The following is a 27,907-nucleotide window of genomic DNA, read 5'->3' as shown; positions in this document are numbered from 1 at the left end:
GACAGAGTCTGGTTTGTCCTGAGCGTCGTGTTGGCACTGCTAGCCGGCATTCCTTTGGCGCCGGGAGTGACCCGGTCAGCTTATAAGCCTTTATCAGAGCGTTAAAGTAGATGGGAGTCGTTCTGCTGAGTAAGCTAACATCAACAACTTGAATTTTATCCAGGTGGTTGAGGTGAAGCCTCAACAAGGAGAGGCCGACTGATTTAGCAATGCGAAGCAACATCAACTTTAAAGACCAGCTGATAACGTTTAAAACACAAACGTTTCTGGCGATTTTGAAGGAGCAAGAGAAAGGGATTCAGATTTAATGCAGATAATGTGACGAAAGGTTGGCTGGGAAGAGAAGCAGTTCAGTTTTAGACAAGCTTAGATGGCCTTTCGTCCATCTTGATATAGTCAAAATAAAAAGATAACTCACAATGAAACTTAATAAATATTTAATTAATTTAAATATTTTCCACTATCATTAATTTTGTGTTAGAAATCTAAACATTTAAAAGCACAAAACGACAGTAGGACTGGGAGCTGCTCTACAAGGTAAAACAGATTTTACTGAAAAGAGAATATCAGCTGGTAAGTAGGCCTGTCACGATAACGAATGTCGCTGGACAATAAATTGTCCCAGAAGTTATTGCGATAAACAATAATGTTGTTGTTTGGAGTCCATTATCAAGTATTATAACGTAAAGGCAAAATAATGCAAGAACACACACTCAAAGATCAATAAGCTTTAAATTAAAATGAATATTTAACTCTGGAACTGGATGATATTTTAAAAATCCAAAATAAATCAACGAAACATCAAATAAAATGAGTAATAGTCTCTGTGAACAAAATCGCCCTTCAAAAAACGGTGAGCTGAAACCAAATCAGCAGATTGAAGATTTTTATTAGAGAGAGAGAGAAAAGAAACAAATCAAAAAATAACACAAATGGAAATTATTGAGTTTGTTTTAATTTATCATGCGATTAATTGATAAATTGGTAAATTGACTTATTGAGAATTGCCTAAATAATCATCAGAAAGAAAAATCAGAATGAACAAGTTGGCCTCTGATCGCCATCTAGTGGACAGTTTGGTGAATTAATTAAAAACATTTCCAACCTTCCTTCAGATCTTTTCTAGGCGACTAAATAAAAACCAGGTAAGGATAAATCAGTAAAGTCTAAATGTGAAGGGAAAGACTTAAGCACAGGACAAAAAAGGAAAAGCAGAAATCAACTAATTTACCTGAACTCTCGGACATCAACAAGAAGCGTTAAACTGAGAAAACAACAGCTGTTAATGTAAACAGTGACACTGTGTGAAAAACAGGCTTTAATGTACATCAGATGAGATGTGGACGGATCTCTAAATGCTTCTTTCATTCAGTAAAACGTCTTTATGAGAGAGTGAAACGCAGCAGTACCTCGCTTTAAGGGCAGAGCGCCGGGCTGAGCTGAGCTGAAGTCATTGATGCACACATAGAGTCTGTCTCCTGGCTTGGTGCCGGGAATTGTTACCTCTTCCACAAACGTGCTGGGGAACTGACCTGGGGGGCGGGGGGGTAGGGGGAGGAGGAGGAGGAGGCAGCAGAACGATTTCAGTCAATACACAGAAAACATGAATAGTTTCTGAAGAGCAACATGATAAATTTACACAAGGAGGAAGGAAAGAAGGAGGGATGGAAGGTCAAAGGAAAGGATGGAAGGAAGAAAGAAAATGAAGGAAGGAAGGAAGGAAGCAAGGAAGGAAGGAAGGAAGGAACCAAGCAAGCAAGAAAGGATGAATGGAAGAAAAGGAAGAGAGGAAGGGAAGTGAAAAGGAAGAGAGGAAGAGAGGTGAAAAGGAAGGAAAGAGGAAAGAAGGAAGGAGGGGTGGGAGGAAGGAAGCAGGGAAGGAAGGAAGAAAAGACAGAAGGAAAAAAGGAAAGAAGTAAAGAAGGAAAGAAGGAAGGAGCCCAGGAAGGAAGGCAGCAAAGAAAGAAAGAAAGGAAAAATGGAGAGAGGGAAGGAGGTAGATAGGAAGGAAGGAACAAACGAAGGAAGGAAGGAACAACAGCGATAAAACCCGTTGAAAACTTACCCGTGACGCCATCTTTGTTGCCAAGCAACCAGAACTCATCCACTACGCCCAGCACCTCGATGACATCACCGGGGAAAAGCGGGAGCTCCTCCGAGACGCTGGGGAGGAACTCAAAGACGGCGCGCACCACCGAGCCCGCTTCCATCCCTCATTACCTGCAGAGAGAGAGAGAGAGAGAGAGGGACAGAGGGAGAGAGAGAGAGAGACAGAGAGAGAGAGAGAGAGAGAGAGAGAGAGAGAAACACTGCTGTTACTCTGTTTAAAACTAAAATATGCAGCACAAAATGAAGCCTCCAAAGCAGCAGCTCATCCAACCACTGGGTCTCTTGTTGGGGCTCCTTCAGGTCCTCACTATGCGAACCAACAAACGCCTCAGAGAGGACAAGCTTTTGAGAACGAGCACCGAGCGAGAGGAGCAACAAGAGCGTGAGAAACCTGGGACAAAAACAGATAAAAGAGAGGAAAGAAAAGCTCAAGCTAAGACGACTGAATCACATTCCTCAACGCTTCTTGTTCCCGATTCACCAGCTTTCAAATCTGTGCATTTGCAGCCCTAAAGTTAAAGCCTCTAAAGTGAATCAGCTTTTTTAGTTCACCTGCTCCCTGTTTGCTGCCTCCAGCTGATCGCTGTGTTAGTATAATATATATAATTAGTGTTGAAGAGTTTTCTTTGTTTCCAGCATTGAAGCCACTGTTTGTAATACGGGGACATTTACACACGGAGCTGTGCAGAAAACATCATTGAACCAGGGTTATACGTTTTTTTTATTATTATTATTATTTTAGTTTCATTGTGACATTTTGTCTAATTCAGTTAGTTTTAATTCATTTTTAGTGTGTTTGCTAGTTTTTATTCATTATTATTAATGTGGTTTCCCAAGAATGCCATGTTTGCTGTTGAAATTTGTTTTATTTTTTTTAAAGAACCTTCATTTTAAAAGTAAGCTATTTATAGTGTGCATTTTCTTGTTGCGCAATGTGATTTATATATATTTAGAGAATGCCATTAGTGTCAAATTTATTAAATTTTTTAGTAATCGGCTTTTGAAAACCCCTCTTATTCAGGTGGATTTGTTTCAAAGTACACCTACAAAATCTAAAGAACCGTTAATCATAATGTGCTGAAATTTTCTCTGCTCCTTTCTGGTAACACACTTAACAGGAAAATGCATTTAGAGTATAAAAAAAAATGTGACTGCCGGTACGAACTGAAGTTTTGATTTTTGGATAAACCATATATAGACCCAATAAAACAAATGCAAAAAGATGTCTGGTTTTCTCATGTTGCTTCCTGAAATATTTGTAAAAAATAAACATTATCGCTATTAAACAAGCCAATTTCCTTTTTGTGTTTGGTTGGCTCCGTTTACAGCCTCGGTTTGAGTTTCACTGAGGTTTTCCCACCAAGTGGTGCAGAGTTCACAAACAGCCACACACACCACACACACATCGGCCATTTTTTTTCTTTTCAAAACACACCAACTTCCACCTAGAAACAAGAAGCAGCCTCCAAAAGTATTAATAACTAATATTCTAATATTGATTTGTAATATATTAGTGTATATTAATGCCATTTTAAATCACAGCTGTGTCATTTATTAGGTATATCAGAGCCATAAACCTGCTAATAATTAGTTGTGAATCGTCTTCCTTTATTATTGAATGATAAATTATTACACATTTAAAAAGAGCAGAAGTTCATCTATTTCCTGGCTTTCTACTGTTTCTTTAACAGATAAGAACATATTACTAAATGCCACTCAAACCATACTAACATAAACAAACAGAAAAGATCCCATCATTTTCTTTTAGTCATCAGAAATCAAATGAATTTGGGTAGAAAAATGTTTGTCATTTTAATAAGACGATTCTCTCAAAGCTGATCTACAGTGGAAGTTGGGTCTAAAATTCAGAGAAGTTTAAATAAAATTATGCTGGTATTTATCTCACGAAGAAAACCTCACAGTCGTCTCAGTTCCTCTTTCTGGTTTTCAGTGGAAACATGAGAAGCTGAGAAATGTTTCTCCTTTAACAGGATCCTCAAGTTAAACAGAAGGAAGGAAAAGAAGAACTTGACTGCCTTCTCGCAAACGTATATAAATAAAGACTAGTGCAGCATTCACATATAAAATACCGGGATTATTGTAAAATTGGGTAAAGCTGTTATTTTATAGAAATATAATATATTTACTCACAGGACATTTCAAAAACTTTGTATAATTAAAATAAGTAACAGCTGGAGATTTGAAACTTAGGGCTCAAAGGGTTTTGAAACCAAACCCCAAGAGCTATTTTCCCAAGCCTTATATGAGATCTTAACAAGTTTAAATTTTTGTCTCTGGGTCAAATAAAGATTTATTAGGCTGCAAAAATGCTTCCAAAGCTAAATTAACAAAAATAGACATAACTGAGTATCTTTTGACCACTCCTCAAATATCTATTTTTCATTACATTTCAATAAAACTTCTTTACTCCGGGTAAATTAGGCTGCTGAATAACACAAAAGCATCCATTTTTGGCTATCCTTTATAGTTTTGTTGATATTTTTTGTTTTTTGCTCCTCCTATCCATGAAGCACCTGATGCATCTCGGGCACCACGGTGTCTGAAACGTGTCTCGGCTTGCCTGTTTATGAAACGTTTCCATGAAACAGTTTTCCAATCCGACACGTCGCAGTGCATCGTAGGATTTCCTGTAAACTGACTCATACTGTTGGATTCAGCTGAAGATGCTTCAAGTGTGCTTTCAACAATCTGACAAAAATGGAAAATAGATTCCTCCAACATTTCTTCACGCATTTTTAAACAAATTAAGGTTGGCTGTGAACAGCTGGACAGCTTTCAGTTTAGTTTTTTAACAAAGTCTCCATGGTGTTTAGTCTGTCTGTGCTGGTAAGACACAAACAACCAACTGAGGAATGAGATTCAAAGTTTGTGTTCGACAACGGAAATCTCGCTGGTCGTGTCTGAGCGAGTGTTTGCTTGTGCAGCTTTTCTTCACGAAAACTGTAACTGATTCAGGAATGAGACAAATAGGCTTATGATCAGAGTTAGTATTAAATTTCACAAAGAGTTCCTCTGAGCTGTTTCCATAAACAGATCCGCTGTCGGCTGAAAAGAGGAACCAAGGTTTGTCATTAAACTCTCTGTAAAACTCTTTAAACAAATCAGAGAAGCCGCTAAAACTCACCAACATGTCGCTTTTCAGAGCACCAAAAACATGTTTAACCAACGCCATTCTCACATTTCATTTCTGAGAAGTGGGCTAAATAAATTGCTGCCTGCACCAAAGATTCACACTAATGGTAACACAGCATGCACAACCGTCTAAACCAGTGGTTCTTAACCTTTTATGAGGTACCGAACCCCCCAGTTTCATATGCGCATTCACGGAACCCTTCTTATCACCCACTGCCCCCCGCCGACACACAAAATACTTGGCGGTATTCTGATTTAGTAATGTAATTATATTAGTTGTGTTACCACCCCCACGCCACTAGAGGCAGTAGCAACCCCAAAAAGATGCGACTAAGGAGCAGATTTAGACTATAGAATTTGGTAAAAACCATAGACATTAATATTATAGTATTAATGTCTATGGTAAAAAATGGCGAGTTTTGCTGAAAGACACAAGTTCAAATCCCTGCTGAGAGTGGAGCTCCTTCAATCAGAGCTCCAGGCTCTGATTGGCTAAGCATGTAACGTGATCCTCTGCAGCAAGTGATGGCAAAGCGGGGCGTCATCACAACTTTACACAAGTGGGTCTTTACCTCCGTGGCAGAGGCTCCGCCGAACCCCTGAGACCGACTCACCGAACCCCTGGGGTTCGATCGAACCCAGGTTAAGAACCGCTGCTCTAAACCTTTTGGCACCCCTGATAAAGATGAGCAGAAAACCTTAAAACAAATTCATCTTTTCCCTATTACTGCAGAAGCATTGAGAATAAAACTATTCTGGTGGCAACTCAAAAAATTATAGTAAAAATAAATGTAAATGAAGCATCTTTTTATAATATATGTGTGACTTTTTTGGATAATCTGATTGTCTGGAATATTAAATAAACAATCTTCAACTTTCTACCACTTTTCAAAGAGAAGAAAACATGCCAGGGTTTCCCTGTGTGTATTATAAGCCTGGCGGGCCACCAGGCTTTACTTGGACCTGTGATGCTACGAGCCGGTTTCTCTTTCAAAGACTCTGGGAACTTAACTTGTTTTTTTAAAATAGATTCTGCCATTTTCTTTGAGACTGTTTGTGCTACAAAAACTGCTACTCTTTAAATAATACCGCCTATTTAGGATGATAAGATGTTGACGTTCTTGTCTGAAGATAAAGCCTTGTAGCTCTACCTGCCCCAACATGAACCTCCAAATAAGTCGAAACTATGGAAAAAATGCACTTGAATAATTTAGGGCCATCTCATTTGGATGCCGAAGCTGAACCGAAAGTTTCCTGACTCCTGCAGCGGGGCAAGAAGCAGTCGCCATGCTGCAGGAGCTAATCCTTTGGATCTGCATCCAGCCAGACAAGCTCCTTATCTCTGGGTTCATGAGTGCGTCGGAGGCCATTGGCACTCGCCGACTTTCACCTTGTGATCTGGAAACTGACCGCACGGGAACTGTGTCATGGCAGTTTTCCAGGAATACTTGACACCCTGAAAACATTTATAATCAGTTTTCATCCATGTCGTCATGTGATATGTGTCATTACAGATACAAAGTGCGTTTAAATTTAATTACTGGTAGTCATTAATGCTACAAAATCTGTTCACTTTATGCTTAAAAAATAGCTTAGAGCTACCGACAGGTCAGTTAAACTTAAGAAGCAATCTGTCTAATTACTGCAACTCCTGGTAAATATTTTTAAAATCCTTTAAAAAAGTTACTTTTATTGCATCTCACACTAAAAATGTGCTGCAGTTTTCAAACTGAGACTTTGAGACTTGCTGATGGAAAGTAAAATTTAAGTCTCTGAACGGTTTTTATACCAAATGTCCTGTTATTTTACTTTTATCTCCTGAATTGAATGAAGATAAAAGGTTAGGTCAGGAGCTACCTTCTTGTAGCCATCTGTAGTAATAGTCCCAATATGGCTCCACTGTACTGTTTTTATTTGCCAAAGTATCATTTTAAGGGAAAATGTGTAGATTTACAATCTGGCATAAATTTTGTCTGTTAATTTTTAATCTATTGATGCAGATTAAGGTATATTTGGTGTTTAAACGGTTAAAATAGGCAGTTACAATTGTTTTTAGAGGGAGTCCTAGGGAAACAGGAAGTAATGGATTACTAATTAAAAGTGCCTCTGATTTCAGAATAATTTAATCAACCTCAAAAAGTATAAATAAAAAAAAGTTACATTTATGTTAAAGGAATTGGCATGGCTGCAAATAAATGTGGCACTTTCAATTTCCTGAAAAAAATTAAGCGTGGGATTTTTTTTTTCTTCGCTAAATAAGTTTTACAAAACTGAAGATTTTTTTCTGAATTTTCTGAGATGATGCAAAATTAAAAAATACCCTTTTCATACATTAATAAAAACAGATATAAAAAAAATCAAGAATGGAAATTTGGCATTGAAATCTAAGTGACCTGGAGTGACTTTTTTTTTAATTAAAACTTAAATAAGCTACAGTAAAGCAGTTCCTGGTGGCTCCAGGTGTGGCAGGAGGAAATGTCCACCAGGAAAACTATGAATCTGTTTACCGCTTGACATCTTCAGAGATAAAGTACAAGGAGCATTTCAAGCCCTTAATCTCTTGTTGACAAGCTCTTTGCAGGCGTGTCTCTCCCATAAAGACTCAAGGGCTCTTCTGATAAGCATTGGACTGACTTTGCACAACAAATGTGTAAAACAACTAGCATTATGTCTTTAACAGCAACAAAAAGTAGTACAGAATCTGTGAAAATGAATAAATAAAAAGATAAATGTGAACACTGATTATTAATGACATTGTACAGGAAGTTAAAGGACCCAATTGGGAGCATGTGGCTGTAACTGGAGTGTGCCATTTGGCTGGAGGAAGTACCAGGATTACAACAGTCAACAGCCGACAAACACGACAACAGCAGACAACACTCTACACATGCAGCACAGCTGACAGATGGGCAACACACCAGCTGCCTAACCCACGACGTGACCCCCAAACCTCCACACCCTTCGGCTACAATATGCATGAGACACAGGCGCTTACACGATGGTAAGAAATTCATGCAGCTAATCTCCTGACACTGAGGGAAAACCTACAGTAAAATTAGTCTAATTAGTTTAATGCAACTTTTAAAAACAGAGCTTAGCATTCCCTCCCAGCAGAAGCAGCAGATATTTTAATCAGTAAAAGTAATCAACATATTCCAGTCAGCAATAGATTGATGCAATTCATCAAGGTTAAACTGCTGTTTTGTAATAAAAATAGGCACAAAAATGAGTCCTTTAAATCCACCTGTTTAGAGTTGCTTTTAAAACGTAATCAATGAAAAAGATTTAACAATGCCACTTGTCTAAACGCAACGTTTCAATTGTTGACTGTGTTTTATGGCTGTATTTTTTACAATGTAAAGCACGTTTGAAATGCCTGTTGCTGAAATGTGCCATACAAATAAAAATTGATTGATTGATTTGATCAGTATTTACACTACAGCTTAAAGGTTCAACTGTCCAGAGTTTCTTTGCTGCTGACCTTTTTCTGCCTCTCTGCGTAGAGAATCAGTGTCCTCTGCTGGAGAGTCCAGTGAACCAGACCTGATCAATCAAACCTGAATGTTTAGAGCAGGGGCGTCAAACTCATTTTCACTTTGGGCCTTGTCAAAAATCTGAATGCTCTTAAAGGGCCGGTTGTGACGGAATATATTGATAAAACCAGTTAAAGTGTTACAATACCAATAAATAGCTGTTCCTCAAGGATTTTGAGATTGTTTTAGTGTATTTTTTGCAATCAAAATTACAGATTTTGTGGCGCCAATCTAGAAATGTCTGTAAGGAATTTTTAAGATATTCACGCTAATGTATGATGTTAAATGTGACTTTTTATTCTATCAATTGCAGACTATAAAATCAAGTAAGGCTGAGGCAGCAGTCACTTAAACTCAATGTGACCAATTTTGAGAAAATTTGCAGTAAAATCAGAAATTTCTTTTGAGATTTTTTGATTTTATGTGAATTTTGCAGATCTGTGAAAAACTGGAAGGACTTATTGATGTAATTTGGAGTCCAGAGGGCCGCATAAAAAGCTTTAGTGGGCCAGATTTGGCCCCCGGGCCTTGAGTTTGACACCTTTGGTTTAGAGTTATTAATGAAATATAAAATCCTAAAAAAAAGGCCGGAATAATGGAACAAATTGTGATTCTGTAACATTAACATTATTGTAGTGGTTGTGAATTAACTAAATTGGAGTAGAATCTAATAAACATTCCAGCTTTTGCTTATGATTTTAACAAGAATATCATTTTAGTTTAGTAACAATGAAACAACTGATGACTATTAAATAAAAACATTTTAAATAAAATGACAAATGTTAACTTTCTGAACTACCAGAGAACAACCATCCAGGCCTTAATCAATCCACTTAAAGATTATCCATAGAGGCAAAAAAAAGTCAATATCAAAAAATAAAATGAATGAAAAAAATAAAATGTAGTATGAGAAAAACACAAAAATTAGTTTGTCAATTAACTCTTAAAAATGTTTACTAAAGCAACCCGAAACTAAACTAAAAACATCTAAATAAGGTTTGAAGTAATGTAATAATGGCATTTTGGTGATTTTTTAAAATAAAATGATAAATGTATATTAAGCAAGAAAAAAGTAATAAGCCAAAACAAACATCATATCTGCATAAAAAGTCAGAGGACTGTGTGGCACAGTGAGTGAAACCTCTACTAACTCAGAAATGATCTTATCTGTGGAAGATTTCAATACTCCAGACCTGAATAATCGCATCCAGCAAATGCTCATGACTAACATGTGCTAGTTGGTTAGCAGAAAACCTGCTAACCGCGATGGTTGGGGCGCTAGGTCAGACATAAGCGACCCATCGTGTTTTTGAGTTAAAAATTTTCCTTTTTGGAGTTAGAAAATATTTTTTAAATGTTTAAAGTTGACAGGACATTTGAAAATATGATTAGGCAAATGTGTTATTGGAAGACTTTAACAAAACCCAAACAGCAACTACAAAGTCTTGGAAAAGGCAGACATAAAAAAAAAACCCAATAAACCAGTGGTTCTTAACCTGGGTTCGGTCGAACCCCAAGGGTTCGATGAGTCGGTCTCAGGGGTTCGGCAGAGCCTCTGCCGCGGAGGTAAAGACACACTTGTGTAAAGTCGTGATGACGCCCCGCTTTGCCATCACTTGCTGCAGAGGATCACGTTACATTGCTTAGCCAATCAGAGGATCACGTTACATTGCTTAGCCAATCAGAGGATCACGTTACATTGCTTAGCCAATCAGAGCTGCGGAGGAGCCCTGATTGAAGGAGCTCCACTCTCAGCAGGGATTTGAACTTGTGTCTTTAATTACTTCAGCAAAGCTCACAGTTTTTATCAAATTCTATAGTCTAAATCTGCTCCTTAGTCGCATCTTTTCAGGGTTGGTACTGCCTCTAGTGGTGTGGGGGTGGTTACACAGCTAATATAATTACATTACTAAATCAGAATACCGCAAAGTCTTTTGTGTGTCGGGGGGCAGGGGGTTTGGGGGTGGGGGGTGTTGGAATAAGAAGGGTTTGGTGAATGTGCATATGCAACTGAGGGGTTCGGTACCTCAAAAAAGGTTAAGAACCACTGCAATAAATAAACAACGCTTAGCCTGGTGGGGTCACAAGAAAAGCCTGGTGGCCCGCCAGGCTTACAATACACTGACTGAAATAAAATTATGAAAATGTTTGTAGGTGTATGTACTGGTGATTGTAATCAATATGAAAAAAGTAAGTTAAAAGTTATAAATGTATGCAAACAACCAACCGAACATTGCAATATATCAGACCTGAAGAATCAAACCAGGCAGATATTTATGATTTTAAATAGGCATTTTTTTCTACTTTTAGTGGTTGCACAACTGCTGATCCAAATTAAAAGATGGAAAATTATTTTCCACAGTATGAACTGGTGTAAGTTTGACACAACTCTGAGTCATGTCAGCTTTTCAAGCTCAAACAGGCCTAATGAAGAGAGAGACAAAACTTTCTGAATAGTATTCATCCCATGTGCTGACTGCTGGAGTCTCGACAATACTCTGCTTCATTTTCAGACATCTGGTCATAAACACACACAGGGAGAATCCTCTGGAGCTCGCTGAATGACAGCGGATGATACCGTTTGTTTCTGCCGTCCAGAGCGCTGAGTCCACACAAACGCATTCAGGAAGGCGGACGACACGCGACGGTTCTAGATATCACAAACTGCGGGGCATCTGCTGCAACCCTGCCGCTCGTTCAGTCTGTCAGCAGATATGAATGACGAGGGGCTGAGGGCTGGTTAGAGAGCGGAGCGTGACAAGGCTGCGGCCGGCTGGCAGCTGTCATGTGGGGTGACTTTATGACTGTTTGTTTATAAAGTCGATGCCACAGGAACTCCCCTCTGACAGCGCGACATAACCAAAACCAGTGTAGATATTACTGTGCATCTTCTTTATGAAGAAATATCTAATCTGGATGAAAACTATACCCAGGAAATTATCAAATATATGCAGGTTGTGCAAAATTATACATGAAACTCAATTATTCAGGACTCGACTGTCTCCTAGACTTGTACTTATAGCAAAACTACATTTTTGTCATATTAAGGGTTATCTAATAGGTCAAAAAATAGTAATATTAGTATCTGGTTTTTATTTTTATTGTGGATTTTACACCAAAAACATATGATGTATTATTATCGCCACCCATCAAATATACATCAGACTATGAATTTTATATCAATTAACTAAATAACAAATTAAACTCAATAATTTCCATTTACATGATTTAACGTTTTCCTCTTTTCTCACTTTTTTTGAAGGACAATATTGTTTACAATAATTAATTTTATTTGTTGGTTTTTTGTTTCGTTTTATTTATTTTGGATATTTAAGTTGTCGTCCAGTTCCAGGGTTAAATGTTCATTATAGAATTTAAAGTGTATTGATCTTTAAGAATGTGTGGTTGCATTATTATGCTATTATTCAAAACAACAATATTATTGTTTATCACAATAATAAAATCTGTTATTGTTGTCGGCATACCCATCGCACGTCTCTATGGAGAATCATGAAAGAGTGCTAAACTTTTCCAGATGTTTTTCGGCTACTGAAATTGCTCCAAAAGCGCATCGACGACTCATCCAGGAGGTCACAAAAGAGCCAAGAAAAAAAATCTAAAACACTTCAGGCCTCCATTGCCTCAGTTAAAGTCAGAGTTCATGATCCAGGAAATAAAAAAGAAACAGAATGGATGGAAATTCCGTGGGAGTTAAAAAGCCAAGAACACAAAGGCCCGTCTTACTCCAGCGAAAAAACATCTTGATGATCCCCAAGAGTTTTGGGGAGATAGTCTGACTGACAAGTGGAACATTTTGGGGAGTGTGAGCCATGTTGCATCTGGTGTAACTCTAACAACATTTCAGAAAAAGGACCGTTTTTGCTGTGTCCTTTTGGTCAATCGCACTTTGTTTATGCAGCAGGACAATAATCCAAAGAAACAAATCCAACCTTGAATCAGATGTTCTAACAAAAAAAATACACTAGGGTTTTGGAGTGACCCAGTTAGTAGATGATTAGGATTTTAGTGTTGTCTTGGTAGCAGAAAGCAACACCAAATGTCTTCACATAACTAAGCAGTAACCTCTTCTCTCACAACTGAGGCATGCATGAACGCCTAGACATGGTGAAATAGGTTTTAACAAACTGATGCACCAATCAGTCAACCAGTAACAGCATGTTTCTTTTGTTGATTAAAAGCATCAAAACTGAGAAGTCTCCCTTTCTTCAGTGATTAAAGTAACAAAAGTTAATGTGATATTAAACTGGGGAACTAAAACAAAGTTCTCACACATTCATCTGCAGGATTTCCCCCAGAGTATTATAAGCCTGGCGGGCCACCAGGCGTTACTTGCCACCCCACCAGGCTAAGAATTGTTTGTTTTAAGTTGGGTTTTTTATATATACACACCAGTAACAGTGACAGTAAAGATGGATTAAGACAGATCTATAGTTGACAGATTAAACTAGGCCAATTGCATCGTCCCTGCACCTGCCTTTTGGCCTAATGCACTATTATTTCTAAATTATGCTTGTGCACCTCCAAATTTTTTCTTATTTTTTCACACAAAGACACATTTGGCCACTGGTGGACTGCCGTAGTGCCCCAACCACCAGGCTTAGCCGCTTTTCTCCCTGGATCTGTACATTTTATAGTCCATCCAAACAAAATTGGAATTGTTCAAAATTGGAATCAGCAGGTTGGACGTCAAACAATGTTGATTTCAACTTCACTGCTCTTAACCAGTAGTGTTAAACTCCTCCGAGTCTCCTGTCCACCAACCTTTCAACGTTCCCTGACTGAACACTCCTGATGACATGCCGAGGGGTTAATCATTTGAATCAGGTGTAAAGGCAGGAAAATGTCTAAAGCATGCAGGACATTGGGCCCATAGCTGAGGACCACCACTCTGGATAACTAAATCTAGTACTTTTATGTTTCATTAATCTGCATTAAATGGTCTACTGATAAAAGCTAACAAGTGAATTCAACTTTGAAGAGTCCTGGAGGTTTGCATTATTTTCTGGACTCATCATTTCAACATAAGGTGGTTTTGCTTCTGATACAGCCCAGAGTTTATGTTTTCCATTTTACAATCCACTGCTGGATGAAAAGAGAACATCTGGCAAGCTGAGTCAAAAGCTTAAAGACGCCAAACGCTGTTGAAATATTTGGTACAGAGAGGCGTGAATACCACAGTAAGCACAAACAGAGAAGTGGTGAAAGATGAGCAGGATACAAAGGATTTGCACAAACTGGTCCTTGTATTGTGTTTACCAGTTTCATTAGAGTGGAACATGGGCTGGTGCTTTTCTCAGGTGCTCTCTAAGTTCCCCAATTTAGATTTGCTTAAACAATGTGAACACAGTTCCTAAATAGGAATGGTCTGTGTGTACCACCTGGAACATTTGAGATGTTGTGCACCATTAAGCCACTGTCTTTAACAGCTGAGAGGAGGTACTGGAAAGCTGCAGAGGTTGCTGCTGATTGTAGGAAAATCCCTGGGTGGGTTTGTTTAAAGCAACTGGAAACACTCTTTCTTTGGCTCGAGCGGCGCTCTGCATAAATCCACCTCAGTCTTCACATTTTCATTTAGTTTGCATTCCAGCATCTCTGCAGCAGTCTGGGCAGCAAACAGGCATTCCTCAGGCGGAGGAACATTGCCACGCTGCTTTCCGAATCCCGTCTCATCCTGACGTTGTTGCCTTCATGTTCCATAACTTCCCTCTGGTCACATATTCTTCATTCCTTTCCCCCTCTAAAGCATGCACATGTTAAATATCAATGACTTGGACTGTATGACGCACACACACGTGTTTTCAGGAGCCGGGCGGATGGAAAAGCCTTCCTTTTTTTCCCTCTTTTGCATAAACATTTCCACAGAGGGAGAAGGAAACAGCTTGCATGTTTGCTGCAAAAGGGGCCGAGGATGTGTTGCCATAGATACCGTTTGTATGGAATAAGGAGGACCCCAGAGAGGTGCCCAAGGATATGCCGCACCCTTAAAAAACACAGCCCAGTCCTAATAGTTTGCATATGAGCTGTTACACAACAGATCTCTCACATGGGATCATATCATGGCTGCAGAAACATCATGAATTCACAGAGAAATGTGGGGAGACCCAGAAAATACAGGAATTCAAACTTTAATACGAGTTAGGGGTGAACTGAGGACAATGTTGAGAGATTTCCAGAGCACTCTGCTAAAACCTATTTGCTTTATAATTCTATAAAAGTTCTTCTAATGCATTTATGAATCATTTTAGAGGACAAGCCTTGCTATAATCCTCCCCTGCAATAATCTATTCAGGTATTGCCAAAATACTGGAATGCCAATCCCTCGATGGATTATACTGTAATAAGCTACAAAGTGGGAAGAAATGCTGTAATGGGAAAACACAGTTAAACCGCAGAGCTAAGCAATAATATCTTTGGATCAAGAGTGAGTCAGAGAAATGATTCCTCCGACAAGGTTTCCCCCAGAAAGCTTGCTAAGCCTGGTGGTTGGCCACCAGGGCAGTCATTCGTCTAGCGGCCCGTCGAGTTTCTCAGTTAAAAAATGTTTAAAGTTGACAGAAAATTTTAAAATATCACTTGATAATTATGTGTTATTGAAAGATTGGAACACCAACTATAAAGTTGTAAAAAATGCAAAGATTTTAAAAAGACTTAAATAAATAAGCAATGCTAATCCTTGTGGGGCCACAAGTAAAGCCTGGTGGCCCGCCAGGCTGATAATGAACTGGAGGAAACCCTGCTCCGAAAAAATAATAAAATCTAACATCCAAGGTTTTAGAAAAAGCTGCAAAACTTTGAATATCATTGAGATCTCTAGTTCGGAAATGTTTAAAGTATCCATGAAAAATAATATAAAAATTGAAAGTGAAAACTGTTAAAATTCATGTTATTTACTCCAATAGCAATCAAGTAATCTTTATCGGAAAAGTTGATGCTTGCCATATTCAGGGTTCCCCTCAATGTACTACAAGCCTGGCGGGCGACCAGGCTTTACTTGTGTCCCCACCAGGTTAAGCATTGCTTATTTATTTAAGTTTTTCAACAATGGTTTAAGACTTTATGTTCAGATATTCATCTTCCAATAACACATAATTATCAAGTGATATTTTCAAATTTCCTGTCAATTTTTAAAAAAAATTACCAACCACCAGGCTTAGCTCGTTTTCTGGAGGAAACCTTCCATATTTCTGATCATCGTTCAACTTCCAGTGACGTTTTAATCGAGTTTAAAGTGTCTACATTTCCCTTCATGCGTCTTACCAAACACATAATATGTAAATGGTGTGTTTTATCAACACAATAATAAAATGTTACCACTGCCACATTTAGATAAACAAGATTATTTTATGTTTGGAGCACATTTTCAGCAACAAGCCAATTCAAAATGCTTTACGCAGTCAGAAGGAAAAACAAGCAAAAAGCATTAAACAGAAGTGGCGAAGTAAAGGCTAAACCATTACTACAGATTAAAAAACAGACTACAGTTTATGATGTTCCAGTTATTTTAATCAAAAACAGCCTTGATTTAGAGGAAGTCGTTGTTTTGGCTGTTTTGCAGTTTTCTGGAAGTTTGTTCCAGATTAAAGGAGCATAAAAACTGAGTGTTGCTTCGTTTTATAACGTGTTCTCATAACCATGCTGTTCGGTGCTGATGTGGTTGGAAAAAAACTTAAAGTTGGCTGCTTTCAGTGTGAGTGAGGTGATTAAAATGGAGAAGAAACACAAAAGCCATAAAACAATTTTCTGTGAAGACGTTTGTTGTTAATCAAGCAACTTTTTTAAAAAGTAGTGAGCAGAAAATAAAGCTGAATATTTTATAGCAAGGTTGTTCTGCTTTATCATTTTCAGCTTTCAACTTTTGTTTGCTGGAGATTTGGAAACAAATACAAACTTAAAAATCTGAGAGTCAAGATATGCATCTGCATTCAGAAAATAATACACAGATACACCTCTGTTTGCAAGCACTAATGCTACATATGCTAATGGCTAATATAATTTGAACATTTTAACTAAATCCTGCTCTGAAAAAATAAAACAGGTTATCAAACTTTAAAAAATGAGTTAATTTGTTACAAGTAAGCAAATTAACTTTATCCAAGTAAATGTATTCAGTTGTCACCTTAAACAAATGTAAATAAATTAAGTTTGACAAACTTAATTTGACTATATGCTCCATTTTTGCAGTGTGGTTAGCAACAACTGCTCTCACACAAGGTGTGACACTGACTCAGCTCTGCGGCTAAGAATATTTAACACCAGCTAGAAACTCAGGAAAAAAATTAAGTTGACTGCAGGGTTTCCCACAGTGTATAATAAGCCTGGCGGGCCACCAGGTTTTACTTGTGCCCCCACCAGGCTGAGAATTGTTTATTTATTTTAGTTTTTTTAACCATTACCATTGTTTAAGGCTTTATAGTTGGTGGTTAGGTATTAATCTTCCAGTCTTCGAATAATGCATAACTATCAGGCGATATTTTTAAATTTGATGTCAACTTTAAACATATTTTAACTCAAAAACATGGCGGCTGGCTGGACGACTGCCCTAGCGTCCCGAGCACCGGGTTTAGAAAGTTTTCTGGGGGAAACCCTGAACTGTTTTCCTTAATTATAGATCTTGTTCACATTTTATGGGTCAGAGCTTTACAAAACATATAAGTTATAAAACGGGCCACAAAAAAACTGTAATTATTACAGCTTTCTTAAAACAAACCCTTTCAGACGTAATACATAAAACAATATAAATCCGATACTGTCAGTGACATAAATAACATTTGGTGAACTATAAACTATTTTATAATGGCAGAGTGTAAAATGTTTGAAAGTATTGTCATTTATTTATCTAAACACATCTGTTGATTAATGGTACTTGGTTACTAGCTCTCAACTTGTTAGATTTTAATGAAATCAATGTAAACATAACTAATTCAGTTGTCATCTAATTAATGAAAAACAATGCAAGTCTGACAAACAAAAGGCTGAACGGAGAGCAGTTAAAGTACAGTGACATGCATGCACTCAATATTTAGAATAAAAAGTTTTAAAAAATGTTATATATAAACTAATTTTATGAACAACATAAAAATGTCAATTCAGCGAATAGTTTTTCACTACCCGTTTCATGTATTTTCAGTAACTGACATCTTTTTTACTTTAACTGGAACCTTTGTTCAGTATTTCAAGATGAACCATGTCTGTTTAATCTCTGAGTAGCACAAAACAGCACAACTTATCAGATTTATTAAGCAAACAACTATAAGTTGCGAGTGAGACATGTAATGCACACAAAGGTAAACACTGATCTCATATTTCCTCATTACTGAGATATCTGACGCGTTAGCCTTTAATAATTCAGTGTAAGAAATGCATTGAAAACCTTTTTGAGTTGCTGAAGCACAGAGGTGAGGCTGAATCAAACTGTTTTGTGGTAAAACTCAGATGTATAAAGTCTTTAAGCACATTTTTAAAAATATCTCAGGTGACATTAGCTTCTTCCAACAGTTAAATAAACAAAAACAATATTTCTGGCTGGTTGTGTCAGCAAACATTTGAACAACAAACAAAGTCTTATCATGTCTCACTTTGAACATAACTTACATTTTGCATCTAGCAGTGTGTTTTTCTTTGTTTATGTTACACAACACTGTCAGCAAAACCCACATAAATCCTTAAAATTAACAGCCAGGAAACAAACATCTCTCTACTGTTCTCTTCTCCAGCATCCTTTGTGAAGCTAACAGTGTCCCCCAATTTTCTAAACTAAGCAATATTTCTGAAACATTTACTTACATTTTTATACTTATGACATTACTGGGTTTCCCTTACTGTATTATAAGCCTGGCGGGCCACCAGGCTTTACTTGTGCCCCCACCAGGCTAAGCATTACTTATTTATTTATTAAGTCTTCTTAAAATGTTACATGAATTTATAGTTGGTGTTCAGGTGTTAATTCTCCAATTTTTCAATATCACATGATTATCAAGTGATATTTTCAAATTTCCTGTCAACTTTAAATATTTTTTAACTGAAAAACACGACGAGCCACTAGATGAGGCCTGGCGGCTTAGCAAGCCTTAGCAACCACCAGGCGTATTATATGATTATTGTTAGCTTTTTTTTATCAGCTTCAACAATATTTTAATAATTTAATTCAGTTTAGATTTTCCAACATCCAAACATATCTCGCTTTATTCATTCAGGATATTTCTTCGTATTTATTGTAGGATTCTGTTACGCAGCAATGCTGTGACACCAATATTTTTCCTCAATGTTAATTATAGTTTATAAAAAAACAACATAATGGCCTATGCTAGGTGTCAATTCAAGTGTATTAGATCTGCTAATAATGTTATAAGTGCGTAAAAAATGTAAAGTCATCAGGCACTTTATTGGACACACCTTGCTAGTCCTGTGTTGGACTTAATAATCAGTGGCATTTAAATTATGCTTAATTGGTACAAAGTTACAGTTTTTAAGTAAATATTGTTATTGTGTTAAATAACCTCATGTTTGTCTTAATGAGATAAAGCTGGTTAATTAACCCTGCTATCAGCTCATGTGGCAAATTTGCAGTCTGCTACTTATCCTGCTCTAGCTATGTGTATTCTTATCTTAATAACAGCAATAGGTGGTGATCCTTTCATTTCCAAGTCACGAATTTCCAAAAATAGCTGATTTACTTTCTAACAGACAAGAGAAAATAGTGTAGGAATGATGACTACTAGATTAAAGCACAAAGAACGGAAAAGGCATAGCAACTGATTCCTCTAAAATCTTTCCTTCATCTCATTAAAAGGATCGTAAACTATTGGAAAAAATACACGTTTAAAACTGCAACATTTCAAAACCTTGACAATGGCAACCAACCCACACTTATGCTACATCATTGATCAATACTTTTATGTTGTTTACACCAAATTCTGACCCTTCCTTAAACTCCCGCAGCGGAAACCGACTCTCATTGAACCAAGCAATGTTTTTACAATCTGGTAACATTCAGTTTTGGTGAGTTTGTGTGAACTGTAGCCTCAGTTTCCTGTTCTTAGCTGACAGAAGAGGCACCCAGTGTGGTTTTCTGCCACTGAAGCCCATCTGTTTCAAGTTACGGCGTGTTCTGCGTGCAGAAATGGTATTCTGCAAATCTTGGTTATAACAAGTTGGTTAATTAATTAATTTCTTTGATCGCCATCCGTCTGCCAGTCCAAGTTCTCTGCCACTCTGATGCTCAGTTTGAACTTTTGCAAGTTGTCTTCACCGCATTTGAATACTTATTAATGCATTTAGTTAAACATCTGAAATACCAAACTGGTGGCGTGACTTTTCCTGTCTTCTCCACAGTTTTCACTCCATGACGCAATTGTTCATTTATAAGGGAAGGTGGCAAAAACTTAAACTGCTGCTGCGCATGTTACCCAACAGGTCGTTGCTGGGCAACTACAGAGTGAGTGAGTTGCTAGGTAACCAGAGAGTGAGTGAGTTAGTTGATGCCACCAACATTGCCTAGTGAGAGGTTAGGCATCTCCTCTGCCTACATCCCCCAGAATGCTGTGTGGTTCTCACTCAACTTATTAAGACACACACAAAAAAAATAGCGCTGTAGTCCAGTTATTATTTGAACTTCTGAGATGCTAAAGACGGATTATTAGCATGCTAGCATCAGGAAATGTCGGGATGTAAAAAAAAAAAGTAAAAGTAAAAATGCTTTCAGGTACACAAAATCCAAGTCTAGAATAATTGTTTTAAAAAGCAAAACTCAAACAAAAAAAAATTAACAAAACAAAAGGGAACTTGCATAGCAGAGCTACTTCAACATGCTAGCAGTGCAATTCTAGAATAATTAATTTCTTGTTTTACTTCTTGACAAGCATGCTATAAATTATTAAACTAATGTAAATATATGTAATGAATTAACTATAATTAACCAATTTTTAACCACAGCTGGCCCCAAATGATACAAGATCAAAAGAATCAAGAAATCCCTTAACTAGAACTTGTTTGACTATATGAAATAGACTAAGCAATCTAAAAAAACAGACACACAAAATGTCCTGATATAAACAAAATAATTTCTACGGCAGGGCTCCAGCTAACCACAGAGCCGTTTTCCACAAATAGAGAAACAATGATAAGTGATCATCTTCCCAGAAGTGGCTGACCTACCAAAATGTCTCCAACAGCACATTGATGGCTCATCTAAAGTACTACAAACCTCACTTGCCAAAATTCCTCCATAGCAATGTGAAAAACTCCCTGGCAGTTATTACAAATGCTTGATGGGAGTTATTATTAGATTTATAGCTAAATCCTAAAGCAAGCTCCATGGTTGCAGAGAGAGAAACAAGAAGTTCAAACCATCTCTTCCATCAATCATAATGGGCAGGGATCATATCCCCTACTCCAGCGTCTCAAAAAGATTTAAAGAGAAGCTGCAAAAGTAAATGAGGTGGATTAGCAGTGATTGCAAACAACTGACAGTGTCATCCGGGACATATTACTGTGAAATATCGTCTCTGCTGTCTAGCTATTGAGCTGTTAGCATGTCATGAGACTGACATGCTAACAGCACCATCCACAAATGTCTCAAGACATTTAAATGATAGGAATTATGACATTTCTTTGATGATAAAGTACTTTTAAACTGAATTGAGACTAAACAGTTTCTCATTGCACTGCATCATACTATACACTTCTACTATATAACACTAATTTTGAGAAAAAAATTTATCCCCTGCAACTAGCTGATCTCAACTATAAGGTTTAGGTGTTTGTGGTTAGAGTTTGTGTTAGACTGTGTGTTCACATAATGGAACAACTGACAGCAAAGGCCACAGCTGACACCCAGCAGGGTGATTTCTCCGTCTGCAGCATTAGTGTTGTTCACTCCCATTCACCTCACGCCATTGATCCGTCCAACACAGGATGCAGAATAAACTGTCTGCTGCGCATTTGCTTTAGCAGAAGAGGGGGGAAAAAACAACGTCAAAATGCCCACCAAGCTGAAGCTGTTCATGTAAAAAGAAAAAAAAAAGAATCACGTCGTTCATCCTGGGTTTGGGTTACGGTTAAATGTATTCAGTTTTAGTAGCTTTTCTTACCTGTGAGTTGTTTCTATGCGCTGTTGAAATACCTGGATCTGGCCGTTAGACCCAGTCAGACTAGATATCCAACTTCTTCTTCAGGCCGGTGATGTGTGAGGAGGTGGTGGTGTTGTGGCAGAGTTGCCTCCCCTCAGCGACACAACTTTTTTCAGCAGCTACACGTCCCCACGGATTGAACCGAGTCGCGTCTCCCTGGACGAACCCAGAGGTCAAGAGAGCATGGTGCCGGTAGAAAGTGGCCCACGGTGCTCCACGGGTGACTGTGGGTCTCCGTACGGGGAGCTGTCATCACGTTTCACACGGGACAAGCCGTTGCGAGCTGTTCTGCGCCTTCCCGTGCCTTCATACAAACAACGCCACCCACATTTACAGAGAAGTGCCCCGCGCATGCCTGAGTAAAAAAAAAAAAAAAGCACGAGGTTTGTACGAACTCTGTATTACCTAACAAAATAATCTTTTTTGGTATTCACTACATTAATGAAGTATATTTTCTTAATTAATTTATCAAGCTGAGTATGAGTTTGAACTACATTTTTCAGGCGTTTTTAGATTAATACGTGTATATCAACATATAGGCATTTTACCCTATTTTCTATTGATTTAAAAGCACATTGTTTTCTAAGTTTACCTGCTCACCTGAAGAAATTTGCTGGGTTTCTTGGATTTATTTTTATTTTATTGGATGTACAAATTAACTAATTGCCTTTTTGTCTCTCACACACTACAAGAAACTCACGCACACTCAAAAAAAAACTCACGCACACTCTAAAACATCACGCACACTCAAAAAATACTCAAATTGCGTATACATACTACTAAAATGTCTCACACGCACACACATTTTATCTTTCTCGCACACATACACTGTACTAACAACTCGCACACGCACACAAATGCTCTTTCTCGCTCACATACACACTACTAACATGTCGCACACACACAAAAGCTATATTTCTCGCTCACATACACACTACTAACATGTCGCACACACACACAAAAGCTATCTTTCTCGCACACACACTGTACTAACATGTCGCACACACACACAAATGCTATCTTTCTCGCACACATACACGGTACTAACTCGCACACACACAAATGCTATCTTTCTCGCACACATACACGGTACTGACTCGCACACACACACAAACGCTATCTTTCTCGCACACGCACACAAATGCTTCTCTCACATACACAAGACTAAAGTTGCGCGCGCGCACACACACACACAGTGCTAAGACTCGTTTTATGTATGTGTGAGAGCGAGACTCTTTTTGAATGTGTGAGAATTGTCACGGAAGAGGCGGGGCATAATTTTTTGATCAACTGCGCATGCGTTGATCCTAAACTATAAGCTTCGATTGTTGACTCACTGAATGTTCTATTACTTAGTATATTTGTGCTTTTAAATATATATAGAATTTCAAACTTTCTTGTAACTTAAATGTACTATAGAAATAAATAAATCTGATTGATTGATTAGAAATAGCAAAATTGCTGTAGTACAATCTGTCCACTGGGTGCCAGCATTACAGGAATTATTAACCGGCGCCAACTAGTGCCGAAGAAGAAAGAGTCTGCTATACCGAACATGGCTAACTCTAGTTCAAACCGAGGCGGTATTGGACCGCAGTGAAGTTAGTTTCAAGTTGGATATTCGATATTCGAGCTCCGGGGAGTAGGGGCGTTTAGCTCAAGGTTGATCCGATTTATGAACGCTAATGTCGGCCGGGGGTTCTCCACAACTCCCGGCCGCAGCGCACCAAGGTTTACTCTTTCTTCGTTCAGAAAAAGAGTCTCGCTCTCACACATACATAAAACGAGTCTTAGCACTGTGTGTGTGTGTGTGTGTGTGTGTGTGTGTGTGCGCGCGCAACTTTAGTCTTGTGTATGTGAGAGAAACATTTGTGTGCGAGTTGTTAGTACAGTGTATGTGTGCGAGAAAGATAGCTTTTGTGTGTGTGCGACATGTTAGTACAGTGTGTGCGAGAAAGATAGCTTTTGTGTGTGTGTGCGACATGTTAGTACAGTGTGTGCGAGAAAGATAGCTTTTGTGTGTGTGTGCGACATGTTAGTACAGTGTGTGCGAGAAAGATAGCTTTTGTGTGTGTGTGCGACATGTTAGTAGTGTGTATGTGAGCGAGAAAGATAGCATTTGTGTGCGAGTTGTTAGTACAGTGTATGTGTGCGAGAAAGATAAAATGTGTGTGCGTGTGAGACATTTTAGTAGTATGTATAAGCAATTTGAGTATTTTTTGAGTATGCGTGATGTTTTTTTAGAGTGTGCGTGATGTTTTTTTAGAGTGTGCGTGATGTTTTTTTGAGTGTGCGTGAGTTTCTTGTAGTGTGTGAGAGACAAAACATAGATTTTGTCCTAAACGGCCCCTCATAGATTACATCTGGAGAAAACGCACTATGAAACAGCTGAATAAAACTACCCAGATAAGACAGAGAGGAAATAGAAATAGAGGTATACAATGACCAGCATGAGTTCAGTCATGAACATGCAAAAACAACAACTGTGTTTTGTGTCTGGGCTGTTCTGTGTCCTGTTCCTGAGTATAATATAAATTACATTCTGTATATTACTCTAACAGGTTTAGATGTCTTCTTATATACTCGTTTGTATTGTTTTAATCATGCCAAAGCATCTTATAGCTTTTCTATCAAATACTAAAGAGCACGTGATGCTTTACAAGATGATTTATTCTCTTCAAAAGCACAAAATACTCAATTTAAAGCCTTAGTTTACTCACCTTGCACACTTAATCTCATATTAGCTCTGAGGTTAGCATTAAAAATTACATGATGCAGTAAAACTGTTTTATTATTATTATTATTATTATTATTATTATTATTATTATTATTATTATTATTATTATTTAACTTACCGCAGTAATTGTAATCTAAAAACAATGATTGAACATTGATGTAAAATTTGTACAGACAGTGTGATTGCTTGTTTTCTGGCAGAATGAAGGAAACCCAGCATGAACATTTCCTCAGTTTATTACATAATTTATGCACAACTCAGTACATGCTGGAGCTGTCCAGTCACATTACACCAAAAGATGTCCAGAGTCATTTTAGGAGGTAGCGTGACATAAGACGTGATAGTACATATATATATACATATGTTTTCTCTTGTACTGCAAATAATTTCAGTGGAATAGTGACTAAAGCATTTACAGTTCTTACAGCTGGGAGAATTTAACTCGTATAAACGTCTACGACAAGCGTAAACGTAGTTAACAAGAACACCGTTGCTGATAGGTTTACTTTATTTTACTGTCCTCTCCTTCATGGCTTTCTTCTCTAACACTGTCATTTGAAGAGGCTGTGACACTTAAATCATACTTTTATGGAAACATAATCACAGCCCCTGCAGAAAGGATTACAGGTTTAGAAAGTACATGTTTATTTCTACCCACTGCTCATTCTGTGTTGTGGTGTGAAAAGTTAAATCAAGTTTTTCTGTGTTTTTTTTTTTTTTTTTGCTGTGTCGGCAGTACTGACAGCTTCCTCATATGCGATCCTGTATGTGCAGAACAATGGCAGGAAATAAGGGCGGCGAGATGCTGCTGCCGTGAAGAGCAGGCGAGGAAAAGAAAAAAATATACAGGAGAATTCCCATTAGTCACACGGATGCATGGAAAGGAGGTTTTTATTCATTATGATTCGATTTTAAATGTAAATTACTTAGGATTTTATGTGTGTCTGGAAATGTTGCCCTAGAAGATAAAAAAGTGTCCATCTGCATCAACCGCCTGTCAGGTTTGGTTCATCAGAGGGACGCAAGTTAAAACTCAGGTCAATGTTATTAAATAAAGTCCCCAGACACACTGATCAATGTTGTTAAATGAATTTTTGTTGTTGTTTTCCTGTAATATTTTGTACTGTATTTCAGCAAAGAGGATCAGACTGAGCTGATTATTTAAGGTGAAATGTTACAGAACTGGATATTATTATTATTGTTGTTGTTATCAATATTATATAATTCTAATATATTATATTTATATAATAATAATAATAATAATAATAATAATTCTTATTATTAACCTATTTAATAAGAAAAAAATATTACTACATAAGAATAATAATTACTGTTACTATTATTATATAAATAGAATTGTATATTAATAATTACTATTATTTTAAAAAATTATAAAATTTTTATTATTTCTAGGATTATTAATAAGGTTGTCATAATATTAAGAATTATTTTATATTAAAATTGTAATAGTTACTACTGCTACTAATAATAATAATTACTAGAATTATTAATTTTTATTTTATTTAGTATTTTCTTTCCTTCCTTCATTTTTTGAATTGTCAGTTTTTTGTGCATCCTCAGTATAGTTTTCAACAGACTCGAGTATTATTTTTTAAATAATCACTATGACAATTGCTAATTAAAAAAGAAAAAACAAAAACAATAAAAACCATAAAATTACGTATTTATTATTTTACTTTTAAATTAAATATTCAAAGTTTGCAGTTTTTATACTCTGCTCTCTGTTATATACTTCCAAATGTAATTGTTACAGTCAAAAGCTGTTTTTTTTAACTTGTCTTCACATTTATCTTTGAAATATTCAGCTGACATTATTCTCCTTACTCATCACTGATTCATCAACAAAGAAACAAAGTCTTATAACAAAGCATCATCTCATTGTTTCAATACATTTTAAGGCTCCAGACAAACCCAGGATACTGAAACTGCATCACTTGCTCCATCAACTCTGAGTCAACCACAGTGGGTAGAAAACCGTAGAGAGTCACGACTGGTGGGCTTCATTGACGCCACTTTCGGCCGAGTTTACACAAACGCAAGCGTGACCTCATGTTCACACACAGACTCAAGTGAAGCCTCCAGATCCGAGTGAAACGCCGGCTCTGTCCGTTTTCACAGTGGCCACTTTCATCTCAGGGCATTATGTGGGTCTATTGTTTTGTCTCAATGTTGCTGCGAGTGGAGCGTCACTCTGATGCCCAGTCAGAATACATCAGAGCTCAAACAATAACTCTGCTGTTTGGTTCACTGGGAGGCATCAGCTGTTGAGAAATATGCATTAGTGGGCAAAAAATGAATGAAAATTGCTTAACTGATGTCAGTAACAAGATGACAATGAATGATTAATGTCAATGTTATTTATTGTAAATGCTCCTCGGATAACTTTAGCTCACTTTATAAGCAGTTGTTATAAATTGTACTCAATTTATAACTGTTACATATTTATAATATTACATTTTTAAATGGTAAAATGGCTTCATGAGTGCACTTGTTTGTTTCGGGGAAAGGTCACAAATTCAATGAGCGCCCAGAGAAATTCACTTTTCCTCTTTCCGGTGCGTCAAACAGAGAAGCTATTATTGCTCTGCAACATAAATGACTTTAAAAAAAGATTAATCACATTTAGAGATGCATCGATTAATCAAAATCAAATAATTATCTTCCCACCTGTGAAAAAAATAAATTAAGAAAATATTTTTTTTCTTTGAGTTTTGTGAAATATGTAATGAATGTCATACAAAAGTAATTTTTATTTAAACCTACATAATCTTTCAAGAAAATCAATCACACATTTATTTATTTTACTCTATAACTTGTTATATTTTGCTGTTGGTTTAAAAAAAAAAAAAGCTTACATATATACATGTATGTGTCATCCTTAGGAAGAAAATTAATGACATCCCATCATTCAAAGGGTCATGTTGTAATTTTTTCCACCAAATCAAAGTTTTCTGATTATCTACAACCAATCAAATTAAGATCTTTAAAGTTAAAGATAGAAACAGGAAAAGGGACCAATTTTAAACTCCATCATCAGCCCTACTTTTTTCCCCATTACTCAAAACATTGACATTTGATCAGATCCTCAACCTAAAAAAACAAATTCACCATGCTTCCCTTAAATGTGTAATATAATCAACTCCTTAATTCAAATTTATTTGCACCATAATTTGCTGCCACCTGCTGGAAGCAAAGGATCAGCAATG

The 27,907-nt window shown here is 37.2% G+C and overlaps 1 protein-coding gene across 3 annotated transcripts in view; it reads right to left on the bottom strand.

Moving 5' to 3' along the window:
• dnmbp (dynamin binding protein) overlaps positions 1-22,289 on the bottom strand; it is a 62,505-nt gene extending 40,216 nt beyond the window's left edge. The window contains exons 1-3 of one of the 3 annotated variants that reach the window (XM_008436672.3): positions 21,905-22,289; positions 2,066-2,220; positions 1,410-1,532 (exon numbers count right to left, since the gene is read on the bottom strand). In XM_008436672.3, coding sequence (XP_008434894.1) covers positions 1,410-1,532; positions 2,066-2,210 — 268 coding nt within the window. In that variant the 5' untranslated portion in view covers positions 2,211-2,220; positions 21,905-22,289. Of the gene's footprint in view, positions 1-1,231; positions 1,265-1,409; positions 1,533-2,065; positions 2,221-21,904 lie in introns of those variants that run through there. The other 2 variants (XM_008436671.3, XM_008436673.3) reach the window with 2 other exon arrangements.
• Positions 22,290-27,907: the final 5,618 nt, after the last annotated feature.

The sequence above is a fragment of the Poecilia reticulata genome, chromosome 19 (genome assembly GCF_904066995.2).
Source record: "Poecilia reticulata chromosome 19, P_reticulata-male-v2, whole genome shotgun sequence".
Classification (NCBI taxonomy): Eukaryota; Metazoa; Chordata; class Actinopteri; order Cyprinodontiformes; family Poeciliidae; genus Poecilia; species Poecilia reticulata.
This window is presented reverse-complemented; position numbering and strand designations above follow the sequence as displayed.